Source organism: Aphidius gifuensis, linkage group LG5, assembly GCF_014905175.1.
Source record: "Aphidius gifuensis isolate YNYX2018 linkage group LG5, ASM1490517v1, whole genome shotgun sequence".
Taxonomy (NCBI): Eukaryota; Metazoa; Arthropoda; class Insecta; order Hymenoptera; family Braconidae; genus Aphidius; species Aphidius gifuensis.
Genome location: NC_057792.1, coordinates 17,491,592 through 17,506,480, shown reverse-complemented (window position 1 = coordinate 17,506,480; position 14,889 = coordinate 17,491,592). Strand labels below are relative to the sequence as shown.

At 24.3% G+C, this 14,889-nt stretch overlaps 1 protein-coding gene across 1 annotated transcript; it reads left to right on the top strand.

The window, feature by feature from the left end:
* Positions 1–446: 446 nt before the first annotated feature.
* On the top strand, positions 447–14,532 carry LOC122858204 (chaoptin-like). The gene is made up of 8 exons (XM_044160943.1): positions 447–1,158; positions 1,997–2,240; positions 6,872–7,019; positions 7,547–7,657; positions 8,730–10,438; positions 11,281–12,029; positions 13,146–13,665; positions 14,129–14,532. The coding sequence occupies exons 2-8, from the start codon at positions 2,060–2,062 to the stop codon at positions 14,485–14,487; spliced, it is 3,777 nt and encodes a 1,258-aa protein (XP_044016878.1). The 5' UTR covers positions 447–1,158; positions 1,997–2,059; the 3' UTR covers positions 14,488–14,532.
* The last annotated feature ends 357 nt before the right edge of the window (positions 14,533–14,889 follow it).

Here is a 14,889-nt window from a genome sequence, read left to right as displayed (position 1 = left end):
TGGTGATGGTGGTACTGGTGCTTTCAAATTGCATTATTGTGATATGCTCAATGCTCATGCTGTTTGCTTTCTTTTTTATATTATCACTTTGATCCCATGCGTGCTTTAACAATTGTCGATATAGCTAACGGTACGGTGGCTGCCACAACGACGACGATGACGACAATGATGACAATGACAATCATGCAATGTATATAACATTAGGGTTTATATCCATCTTTTTGGAGCTTTAATTTTATCCTCTTTTAATCTTTTTGCATTCCTATTTATAATATATATATTTGAATACGAATATATATATATATTTTTATGTATATGTAGAGCAGAGTCAACCTACCTCCCTAACATCCAACAACTACCCCTTCTTTATACCTAGTGACGCCCACTCCACTCTTGCACCAAGTTCTATATTGTGCTTTCCACGAGTATCTACCACCAACTGCTTCAGTCGTCCGCGTGTTACGGCATCTAATACAGGCTGGATCGTAATATATACGGCCCATAATTTTATTACTTCACATTTTCAAATTCATTCAATAATACATATTAGTATTATTGATATTATTATCGGTTTTTATTTTTATGTTATACCTTTTTTTTTATTAACGATATATACCGTTTGAAAGCTCAATTGATAGCTGAAAAAATAAAAAGTTATAGTCACTTTGAAAACATGCTGTAAACAAAATACAATATATTTTTAAATAAATAATAAATATTTAGAGTATATTTAGAGTATATTCAAAAGTGACAATTGGATTTATTGAAAATCATCAAATCAAAACCAAAAAGCTCAATGAAATCCCGTCGGAAAGTTAAGCCGGCCAGCCGCCGGTTCATACATATTGTTCGTTTATAAATATATATCACTGTCAAAAAATTGACGCATGGTATCTTTTTTTATTTTTTTGGTTTAGTTTTTTTTTTTTTTTTTTTATTTTTCTTTTGTGGCACGTCAGTTTTGCTTATCAATTGATAAAGTCATCTGTTGTCGTATACAAATAAAAAATGTGATGCTGGTTAATTGTTGTGTCACATCATTTTGCATCAGATAAAATGTCAATTTACAAAATGCAATAAAAAAAAATCAACAAAAGAAATTAATAATAAAAAGAAGGATTATAAACAATTATTAATCTATGTGATCAACAGATCGAGGTGTGTTTAATTGTAACATGTGAACACATTTATTTTATTGTGTTTTTTTTTTTTTTTTTAAATGTGTTTGTGAATGTTTTTAGTTTTTTTTTTATTTTGTGTTGTATAGTTTGTTTTTTACCCTTTTTTTTTTATTATTGTTTTACCTCATTTTGTATTCTATCCATCTACTTGTTTTTCTCAATTATTATTACAAAGTTTTAAAAGTGGTAGTTTTTGATGATGGGAAAAAAAAAACAACAGATAATAAATGTATGTATTTTGAAAATAGATAAAAAGAAAAAAAGAAGAAGGGGGTTCAAAACATTATCTATTCAATCGTTTGAAAAGTTTGCCTGGGCAAATGAGATACACTTGTCGTAGATGGAGTTCTGATGGGATAAAAGGTGGGGTAAAAGTTGGTTGAAAATAAAAAAAGTTTTTTTTTTTTTTTTTTTGAGTTAACGTATAAACTCGTGAACACACGGAACACTTGGTGAACGAGGTGGTGTATAGGGTTCGAGCATAGTGAAAACCAAAAGGGGATCAAAATATATATGGTGGCAAGGGTGGTATAACGATGAAGGGGTTTGACCAGGGAATTACTTTTTAAGAGACTTTTTCTACACTTTACAAGATAAACCAAACTTTTATTTACATTTGAATTTTTTTTTTTTATTGTAGTCCAATTTTTTTTTCGAAGTTTCATACTTTACCACAGCACATTCATCTTTGTCTTGGGTTAAAAAATTTTTTTTTTGATTTTATTTTCAAGTTTTGAGTTGATGTTATAGTTGTGAAGATTGTATTTTTATTTTTTCTTAGTTTTTGTTCTTTATTTCTTTCATTTCATGTACAGTGGATTTGGCGTTTTGAGGTATCAAGGGGCTCCTCTATTGTTGAACGTTGACATTTGCATCAGATGGAGGCGACCAAGCCACTTTATTTTCTACTGTTTCTTTTACAATGTCACGTACAAGTACTCAAATCATACAGCATACCATGTGCCTTCAACAGTATGTGCCTGTGTTGGATACAGGATGATAGTGAATCAAATCAAATGGACATCAGTTGCCTCGGTGTACCATTCTCACGTTTTCCTGGTATGTAATTATTGAAAAAAAAAAAACTTTAAAAAATTTTATTCATATTATACAACATTTACAAAACCATTATCACTGCATATTCATGATTTTAAATTTTATATTCACAATGGTCTTTTAATAATTAAAATAAAAAATAACAATATTTTTTTTTTAATGATAAAATATATTTTTATTCAATGAAGAAAGACAAAGAAAAATATATATTAAAAATAAACGAAAAAAGTGCAAAGTTGTATCTTTAAAATTATTCATGAATCAAAGCAAACAATAAACACTAAAAATAATTAATGCGCATTTTAATTTCATCTTTGCAATGCGTGGATGATGACAATGACAAACAAAAAAAGTAAAACTAAATAATGATAAACAAATAAAAATAAAAATAAAATAAAAATTCACATTATAAAAGCTTGAAATACAGTAAAGCAACAATTTTTCATTCTTTTTTTTTTTTTATTATTTCATACTAAATTTTAGAGAAAAAAATGAAAAAAAAAATTTCGTTACCCGGGTTCTTTGATGATCCCGGTATGAGATAGATATATGATGTATCTGAGAAAACCACGTCAAAGAAGCGTATCACTTTTCAAATTGTGTATCTCACCATTTTCCTCTATCTCTCTTGATTTTATCTCGTCATTTCTTCTTTAGCTGTGTCTATAAACATATATGCATACAAGCCACTGATTTGTTTGATACATAAAACCCAAACAGATATCATATTTCATCATATTAGTTTATTTTCCACATATAATAATCATAAATAATATTAATATAATCCGAGTTTTAATACATCACGTTTTACAAAAATTACATGGATCAATATTGGCTGACTAAACGTTGACTAAAACTACTATCGTTAATACTCTCGGCAAATACCGTGTACTATCTTACCTTTATTTTTTAGTCAGGTTCTAACTATTCAAATTGTACATTAAACAACTCTTCCGAATGACAATTGAGGCATTTGTTTTCATTTGCCTATTTACTGATTTGTTATTTTCACTAGCTACATTTGCGTGTTTCAAAGTTTTTTAAATAAATCTAGTTTTGTAAATAACATTACAGCTTTTTTTTTTTTTTTTTTTTCAAACAAACTATACACTGTTTTATAAAAAAATAAATATATATATATAACATAATAATATTGTTTTTAATTATTATATGTGTATTTTTATTTTTATTCTTTGAAATTAGAACAACTACTTGCATTTCGTTAGAAAAGACAAAGTTTTATTTAGGAAAAAAATTAAAAAAAAAATTTTTTTAGCGTCGTTTACTTTGATACAACATTTCATTTTCATAATATGCCAGTTAATGAGAGTGCAGTTGATGAATAATAAAAAACCAAACAAGAGCGTTATGTTTTCATTTAAAAAAAAAAAAAATTTGAATAATTTTTTATTTCAACAAAATAATTAATATTAATGAAAATTAAAATAATATTCTTGTAAAAGTAATTTATGGAAAAAAAATATTAAACTGTCAAAAGTTTTGAGTAGTTGAGATTAAAAATAAAAAAATATATAAATTAAATCTGTTTTTGATAGAAAATAAAATAATAATGTAGAATGATGATAATTGATATGTATCCTAGACAAGTGTTAAATTCATAAGTTTAAAACATAGAGACTTGGCCAACTGTTGTGTGTACAAAATGAAGTATAATATAGTATATAAAGTCTAGACAGAAGCTAAAGCAAACCAAAAGCAGTAGGGATTCAGTGTCTCATTCACAATAGTCCCAATAGTAGTGGTAGTAGTTGTAGTAGTGTGTGAAAAAGACAAGGGAAATATTATGAGACTAGATAAACTCTGAATACTCTCTCTATTTTCCTTGAAATTTATACCTATTTTCATCCTGAATGTGGTGAGTGAGAAAGCATTATTAGCTTCACTAATGTACAATAGAAAACAATAAGCAATTCACAAGAGAATGAAAAATACATACCACACACACAATGACCTTATATTTTCATCTTTAAATCTATTGCTGTATATAAATATAAATATTATTTTTTAAGTTAAATAATACTTGAATTTATATTCGTCATTTAATCCAAAAGATTTTTGATCATTTAAAAATTATTTTTATTTTAATGAAAATTTTATATATATCAATTGTAATTACATATCAAACGACAAAATTTTCAATTTGTGAAACTTTGATATTCATCTAATTTCCGCAAATTTCCACATCGTTTATTTTAGCTTGTGGAAATATGTGTACACCCACTTGACTTCTAGGTGATATTAGAGAAATTACAATTTGTCGATTTATATTATACTCTCTCTCTCGTTCTCTTTCTGTTTGCTTGGGTTAATTATTATTACTATTATTAGTTTTATCATTTTTATTTATCTTTATTTATATTTGAAAAATTTGAATATATGAGTTAATTAATAATTACAATATGTTTGTGTTTGTGTTGGCATGAGTGTGCCTGTGTTGTGTATAAAAACATCAAGAATAAGAGTTGACGAGTGTGCTGATAAATTTTCCTGGCAGTAAACTGCTAAAACTTCTCGTCAGCATTTCATAGAATTTGGAAATTGTGTATACATATATATATATTGACGTCAATTAACTTGTAAATTTATGAATTGAAAAATTAAAAATTAAATTCCATTGTTAAATTCTAAAAATATATAATTATTTTACAAATTTATTTTTACCCTTTTCATTGTCTTTTTTCGTTGAAATATAAAAATAAAAGTAATTATTAAAAATTTGATTGGACAAAGTAAATAATTTAAAATCTTTTTGCTTTCTAAAAATACTTGATGTATTTTAAAAGTCGATTAAAAATATATATTTTTAATCTATTAATGAAATTGTTAAATATTTAATTATTGAATTTTTTTTTTGCTTTTGCTTTTGACCATTAAAAAAAAACAATAATAATTACTTTGTATTTTTAAATACCTTTTATTAAAATTATTATACAATAATTTATTTTTAAAATTTGATTATAAATATTTTAATCAATAAATATAAAAATAATAAAATTTAATTTACAATGGGCTTTAATTTTGATGAATCATAAATAATTGAAATTTATTTTTATTATCTTTCAGTAATTATGAATGAAACAATTAATTTAATTATGTAAGTCGAATAATTCCGGAAATTGTATTTTTTTTTTTTAATTAAAGTACTTGCAAAATAAATTAGTCAATTTTTAAAATCTCCATTGATTAAAGTATGAAAATAAAATTCATTACAAAATATTTATTTTAAAATTGATTTATATTATTCATTGATTGTTATAATAAAACAAATAATAACAAAAGAATTTCATTATAAAAGTTGAATAATTTTATAAACTTTGTTATAGATTTTTTTTTAATAAAATATTTTCTATTAAATTATTTGATAAACTTAAATAACTCGAATATTAATTAGAACTTTTGTGTCTCAGTTGTGGTATTTTACTTAAAGAATTTCACGGTTGATTGAGATATTATTGATGACGATGCAATTAATTTGATTTTGAAATATAATAATCCAAGAATTTTAATAGTATATAATAAAATTAATAAATAAAATGAAAAATTTATTAAAACCCACTTTTAATAAATATCTTTCCTCCAAGATAAAAAAATTCATCAAACAGATTAAATTTCATATTTTATATATCTAAGATATTTCATTAATATTTAAATTTTATTAAAATTATTTACTCATTCTTAATCACAAAGCCGGACACAAATGTCAAGTAAAAAAAAAAAAACTGAATTTTTTTTACTTAAAAATATTTTATCCAAGTAAATAAAAAAAATAGACGACATAATAAAAAAGTGTCTCCATGCATGGAAATAAATTCTACAAAGTTTTGAGATAACAACTCACTTTTATAAATCTTTTTTTTTCATTTATATTAATATGATTATGATTATTATTTTTTATAAATTCTTAATAAGCAAGTTACCGTTGAAAGAAGAATGAAAAAAAAAAAAGTCATGGAAAATTTATTTACATTTCAAGTAACATCGAGTTAAATTTTCAATTCATAATTGAAATTCAAAGGTTGTGAGATAAAATTATTTTCGTATATAAGCTTGTTGGATAGTATAATATATATATGTCTATATACATTTTACAAACTCTGAGTGGATCCTCAAACCGTAATGCAGAGAGGACACTCTGACTACATTATTTACGCGGTTAATTGAATTTTACGAGACATACATACATACAGACAGTAGACACAGTGACGAAATGAAATTTAAACTTATATAAACATTCAATTTTTTAAATATTAAAATAATTAAATATTAATAATAAAAAAACCATATAGAAATAATTAGTTTTAGTATATTCAATTAATTTTTAATTGATCATACTAATTATTATTTATTTACATTACAATTTATAATTTATACAAATTATATATTTATTAAAAATTTAAATACAACATTTGAATAGTAATTGAAGTCATGTGTAATTTATGTTATTGATTAAATTTTAAATAATTCATGTTATTATTAATATATCTATTTTTAATTATTGACATTTGTTGTATTAAATTTTTCATTATGTTTTTTATTTTTTTTAAAAATATTATTGTATTTATTTGAAAGCTTGCACACGTATTTATGAGCTTTTTGTTTTCATTTGTCTTTAGACGTGTCGGTGAGTAATGTGGCACAGCTGGACATTGTGAGTTCGGGAATGCAAGTCCTCGAGAATGATGCTCTAGTGAGTTTCTCGGGTATTGAGACCCTTGGCCTCATGAGCAATCGTCTTTCTAGTATCGGTGAAAAGTCTCTTGTGTGAGTTTTTCTACTGGCCTCTAACTATTTATTTATTTTTATTTTTTTTTCTTTCTATGATTTTCTTTTTTTACTTTTATTTTATTTCAATCCTTGTTACCAAAAACTTTAAGTTAAAAAAATAAAATAATCTTTTTAAAATCTTTTTCTTTATATATATATTTTTTTTTTTCTTCTGATGGCATTGATTTGAAAACCCTTCGCTAAGTTTTTCACCACCGGATATTGTCTTCATCGATTACCGGTCTTTTTGTGTTGCCTCTATATTCTTTTGTGTATATTCCTGTATAATTTTTTTCCTTTTTTATTACGACTTTGACATTACTTAGCTTAGTTTTGTGTGGCAACACTATACTTTGACCATGTTCGATTTAACATTTTTTTTTTTTTTATTTTCCCTTTGTTTTAACCTATCCTTTTTATATTTATTTCGTTTTTTTTTTTGTCTTATTTTTAACCAATGTATAGCATCACTAAATTGTCTTTTTTGGTTTTATTTTTTCGGCTGGTACAATTGTCATTTGCAGAGTCGTAGCCAGCAGCTTGCGTTCACTCGATTTTAGTTATAACTCACTGGAGGCTGTGCCCTTTGAAGCGCTTAGACGACTAAAAAAGTTGATTTGGCTGAATATGCATAGGTGAGCAATTGAAATTTATATTTTATTATTAAATAAAAATATTTCTATTGTCTTTTTTATTTTTAATATCTGAAAAATGTGTAGCGGTTTACACACATAAGTTTACTCATCCGGGAATTGAGTCAATGCATTCGTCGTGCGTGAGTTTAGCGGAGGGTGGTTTATATTATTTTTTTTTTATCAATTTTGTGCAGTCCTGCATATTCATGACGAAGTATGTGTCGAAAAGAGGTATGAGATCATAGAAACGTGACGCATTCGTGTATTTTATTTTATTTTCTATATACACTCATTTTCACATCTCTATTTTTTTTTTATTTTTCATATATATTTTTTTATTATCAATTTTTACTCCATCTCTATATCTCACTCGCTTACAAAAAAACCTTTTGAATTCTTTTTTACAATTTAGTCATTTTGTGGCGTATTTTTGGACACTCGACGTGTGGATTAAAAGAGATTCCAATGTGTACGGCTTGCGGCTCGTTGGTTATTCCTTTTTTTTTTTTTTAATTTTTAGCTTTTATCATACGATTCCAGACTATTTTTTTTTTCTTTTTTTATTTAGTAAAATAATTCTTTTGAAAATATCGAAAATTTATCATTTAACGATTAAGTAATAAATAATTGAATTAAAGATTTAAAAAAACTAAAAATTTATTTATATAATCATAGCAAATATTCAATGCATATTTTTTTTATAACTTGAAATGTATGTTGCGTTTTGCTGCATGCATGACATTCACTGATTGAAAGGCAATTTGATTAAAATTATTTATTCGAATTGATGATAAATAGAATTCGAGATTTCATTTAGTTTACATTAAAAGCATTGAACTACACAAAAAAGCTGCTTTTTTTTTTCATTCAACGACAACTGGTGCCTCATGCAAAAAAAAAAAAAAAACGAAAAAAAAAGTTGTTTCGTGCATTGAGTCAATTCTTGGAGTAATGTGATTTATTATTATTCATTTTTTTCTATTTTTTCAACAATTGGTATTTCGTATTGTCATTCAGCTTTTTTTTATGTTTCTTTGTCCTTTTTTTTCCGCATAAACACTACCAACTACAGCAATCATCTAACAAGTCTAGATGGCGATTGGGGCCACGTCGCAAAGACACTGACAAACGGTTTCTTTGGTGAAAATTGCATCGTTGAAATCCCTCGTGTTATGTCCCAATTTGAAAATCTCGTATTACTCAACATGGATGGCAATGACATTCAAGATATACCAGAAACATCATTACCATCAAACATACGTACAATAAGTTTCAATAAAAATTTACTCAAATATTTTCCAATGAGTATTGGAAATTTGCCATTTATCAATGCAATATATTTACGTGGTAATTTTATCAAAAATTTAACATTACCAATATTTAAAAATCCATTTATTGAGCTAATTGATGTTTCGGAAAATATAATTGAATCAATTGTATTATTAAATACAAACAACCAAAACAATAATAACAACAACGATACTTTGATAATTCAATATGTAGGAGTCTTGAACTTATCACGTAACAAAGTAAGAGTATTGTCAGCTGGTGTATTTCAGTATTTGAAACCTCGTAGAATACATTTATCATCAAATGGCATTAGAATTATTGAGGATGGTGCATTTCACGGACTAGAAAATACACTTGAATATTTGAGTCTCGAGCACAATGATCTAATCATTTTGCCAAGTGCAATTAGTACAATGAATAAAATAAACTTTATATATTTTGGCAAAAATAATATTAATAATATAACAAATAATGCCTTTGATTCATTTGGTAATAATTTACGTGCTTTATCATTAACAACAAATAATTTAAATAAAATACCAGTATTATTGCTATCAAATTGTAAAAATATAATACATTTAAATCTTGGATATAATAAAATTGCTGAAATAAATACAAGTGATTTTAAATATATGAAAAATATTGAAATATTATTATTACGTAATAATATGTTAACAAAATTAAAAGCTAATACATTTAAAGAACTTGAACATTTAAGAGAATTGAGTATGTCATTTAATCATTTTATTGATATTGATGATAATGCATTTAATGGAATTGAAAATACACTTGAAGTACTTGAAATGAGTTTTTCATTTACAAATGATTATTATCCAAAAATTGCATTTAGTAAATTAAAAAAATTATTATGGCTTGTTATTGATAATAATAATTTTCATAATATTGATTATGATATATTTTATAATTTATATAATTTACGTTATATTAATATTGAATCAAATAGATTACAAATATTACCATCAAAATTATTTCATTATAATATACATCGTGAATTACGTGATATTAAATTTGGCTATAATTTCATTCAAGAAATACCAGTTGATATATTTTTTAATCTAAATGAATTAAGATCAATTGATTTGACTGGTAATCGTATATTAAAAATTGATAAGCTAACAATTTATAATTGTACAAAATTAGTTACAATATCAATGGCTTATAATCAAATATCATTTATTGAAAAATATGCATTTTATGGATTAACAAGTTTAAGATTTTTACATATTGAATTTAATGCATTAACTGTACTTGATTTTGATGCAATTGTTGATACTGGCGGAATGGAATTTTCATTGAATGCTTCATATAATTCTATATCAGTTATTAAATATCAATATAAATTATTTAATTTAACAAGTCTTGATTTGGCATATAATAATATCAGTCAATTGGAAAATAATATATTTTATGGTATGCCTAATTTACGTAATTTAAATCTTCGTGGTAATTTTATCACAGCTCTTCATTCTGGTAAGTTTAGTTAATTTTTTTTTTTAAATATTAATTTATATTTTTTTTATCTGTTGAAATAACACATACCTTTTCTTTTATTATTATTATACTTTTTTATTTTTTCATGATGGCAATCATATCTCTTCTTCTTCTTCTTCTTCTTCATCTTCTTTATCATTATTGCTATTATTATTTTTATTTTGTAAAGTGCTTCACAAAGCCAAGTTCCTTTATACTCGCATCAGAAGTACTCAAGCCACTCAAGTACACCTTTACTAATTCCTTGAGCTATATACCCATAGAATAAAGAATAAAAAAAAAATTATTAAAAAAGCCTCTCTTTCGCGCCAACTCCAGATTCAAGTGTAGCCTTTTTATTACGGTCCAAAAAATCCTTGATAAAGCTCTCATAAATTGCAACAATAAAAAAAATAAAAAAAAATAATATATATCTAATTTACAATTGCCTTGTTTATGGATCATTAAATTTTTTCATATTGGTAGTTTATTATTTCCGGGTCATTTGATCTTTGCCAATCTGTTGTCCTTTTTAAATTTTAAATATGCAAGTCGAGCTTTAATTTTGACATATTTATATATATTTTATTTTTGTTAAAAATACGTCAATGGAATATTATTTTACACATACATACATATGAATTTAATGGATTTGATAAATAAACTTGAATGGCTTATCATTAGTCCAACGTGTTCAATTTAAAAGCATAATTTATAAAACATGACAATATACATTTTAATTATTTATTCATTTATTATACTCTATTAATTAATTAAAATATATTTATTTGTTTATCATATTAATAATAATAATAATATTGTATTAATTTTTTAAAAAACAGGTACTTTTGCTCTAGCACATTTGGAAATGTTAAATTTATGTGAAAATCGTTTGGAAACATTGAGAAAACAGGCGTTTTATGGAACACCAATGTTACAGATACTTGATTTAAGTGGTAATTTATTATCACAGCTAGCTAATGAACAATTTCGTAATATGATTAATTTAAGAATAATAAATTTATCAAAAAATCGTATACGTACATTATCGAGAGATATATTTGAGGGTAGCCGAGTTGAATCACTTGATTTAAGTGATAATATTATAAGTATTATACCATCAATGTCATTTATTGAAATTGGATATACACTTCGTGATCTTGATATTGCTAATAATATTGTTGAACATATTGATTCAACGACATTTCCAACATCACAATTGACATATCTTAATTTAGCAAATAATAAATTAACAATATTACCAGATAATTCATTTGTGTCATTGACAAAATTGTTAAGTTTAAATTTATCAAATAATAATTTTCAATCAAATTCCAAAGAATTATTTCATTATTTACCAGAGTTACGTCAATTATTTATGGAAAATTGTGGATTTAAAAAAGTACCAATTATACCTGTCAGCAATATAAATATTTTAGATTTATCATTCAATCCAATTGAGGATTCAAGTAACATTGAAGTACTTAGATATCTCAAGGTACTCAGACTTGTGAATAATTCTTTGGCTGTCGTACCAGATGTGAGATTGGATCTTCTTCGTGAATTACATTTATCTGGTAACCCCATTGAGGTACATTTAATACTTAATATGCTTTTATACATATATATTTTATATACAACAGATCGATGCAATCTTTTCATTTTAAAAAATTTATCAACATAAATCAAACTATAAACTATCAAGAAATTTAAATATATATCTATACTTTTTTATGTATGGATTTTTATTTTATATAGGTATATCATTCAATTATTTTAAATTACAAATTTTTCTTCTTTTTAAATTTAATGCTAATAAAATTGATTTTACAATTTAATTTTTTTTTATAGACAATGTAGATAGAAAAAAAAAAAAAAAAAACCATACTTTGATCGTTTTAAAAATTGAGATCAATATAATTTTAAATAGAAAAAATATAAAATCACGTAATTTTATAGAACAAAGTTTTTGATACAAATGTTTTTTTTTATATATAAAATTTTTATCTTTTGGCATTATCCTTGATATTAAATTTAAAATTTATACTATAGAGCAAGACAGAGAAAAAAAGAGAGAGAAAGAGGGTTTTCAATTGACTTATGTATATAGTTTATTTATTTATTTTTTTTTTTTTTTGTAAATCAATTGTGTTGAAATTTCATCAAGATTAAATTAAATTTTTTATGAAAATAAAAAAAAAATAATAACTAGAGATTCAATGGAAAACGAGGGACGATACATGTGGCATGTAAAAATAAAAATTAAAAAGCCAGTGTTTGGTAGAGACACATTATTCAGTGTTCGGTAATCGTTGTAAATCAAAAGCTCTTTGAAATTTCATCTAAAATTTCAATAAGTATTATTTAATTTTTTTTATTTTTTATTAAAAAATTCTAAAAAAAAAAAAAGCTTTATTGTTTTTTAATTTATAAAAGTAATTAAATTTTTGTACTCTATGAATTTTTTATAAATTATTATTACTATTGAAAAATAAAATTTATTTATAAATATTTATAATACAAATATTTTTTGTTTAAATATAAAAATTTGTATGAACAAAAAATAAATATTAAAAACATCAAATTTAAAATGCTATAAAAGCGAAAAATTCTCTTTCAACTCTTGTATATGCAAAAAAAAAAAAATAGAAAAAAAAAAGTTTTAAAAAAAATTTATTTAATAATTTATGTTATTTCTATTTTACAGGAAATAAATAAAGAAAGTTTTTTTGGTTTTCCACGTTTACAAAAATTAGTACTTAGAAAATTAATTCGTATAAAATATGTAAGTAAAAATTGCTTAAAAATATTAAGATATTTAAAAGATATAAGTATCCAAAGTTGGCCACAAGCAGATGGTTTTGACCTTAAAAGTATACTAATCGGATTACCACTGAGTAATGTTGAGATTGAGGTTACTGAGCCAGTACTAAAGAATCAAATTCACAATGCATTTACAAGACGTTTGAGAGAACTCACAATAACAGGTCAAGAGCTTGAAGCTATAAACCTCGATGCATTTAAAACATTTGAGGGTAGTAGTGAATTGATACTACGAATAAAAGATACTCATGTACGAAATTTTCAACCAGATTTATTCTTTCATCTTGCCAAAAGTATAACACAATTAACACTTGATTTACGAAATAATAACATCAAAGAATTTAGTCCATCTGCAATATATGGAAATCTTTCATGGGAAATTGTTGGCACTAATTTTGTATCTGGTAAGTTGATATTTAAACTAAAATATTTTAAATACTTTCCAATATATAATTTAAATACTTTCCACTTTCTATCCACTGTACAACATAATATTAATTTATTATTTTTATAAAATTAAAATTATACAAAAATCAATATGACATTTTAAATTATAATAAAATTAACAATTTATTTACTTTTTTTTTTTTGCTTATATATTATATATTGTTAATTTAATAATGAATATACATGAAATATGTTATGAATAATAATTATGAACATAAATTATACAATAAATTTATTTTTTAATATAAAAATTTTTAATACTATAAAAGTTAAAAAATAAAAATCAACAACACATTGTTTAAGATAATAAAATCTTATTATATAAACTAAATTAATAATAACAAATGAAAGAATAAAAAAAAAGAAAAAAAAAAAAAAAAAAATGATTGATACTTAAGTGTCTTGAAAAAAATTCCCTAGGTGGTCTTCAAGTGTCAGGAAATCCCCTTGAGTGTGACTGTGAAATAGCTTGGTTGAGTCTCTGGCTTCGTAGATGGCTTAGAGAATCACGACAGATACATACTGCATCACAGTCAGATGCTCGTCAGTTAAGAAACATGGCAGGTAGAGCTGTCTGTAGAGAGACAACACCATCACACTCATCAAATTGGGTTCTATTAACTCTTGGTACACCATATACAGCTTGTCAAGCATCAGCTCTGAGCTCTGGTCATCATGTCAAATCAGCAAAATATTTGACATTTATCATCATTATCATCATGCGATTTATCATTGATTGGACTAATCATTCGTGTAAATATTACTCTGTGTTTTTGTGATTTTTTTTTTTTCCATTCTTGTTTTATCCGACAAAAAAATTCAAGTGCAAATAATATAATACAAAAAAAAAAAACAAACAAACAAAAACAATGATAAAACGAGAGATATAAGAGTGAGATTATTAATAATAATAACAGTGTTAAGTATAGATAGTTTTAAAATAATATTTAAAAAAAAAAAAAGTAAGAATGATAAATGAGTGAGAAAAAAATTTCCTTTTTTTTTTTTTATGATAAGTGTTGTATCACGAAGGTAAAGTGAGGGAATTTAAATAATCACGTTCTCATCATTCAATATTATATTTCTTCTTCATCATTTTTTTTTCTTTTTTCCTTTTTTTTTTTCACTTTTATATACAGAGCGAATATTGCCAAGCCAAGCTGTATGATCGACTTTATTTT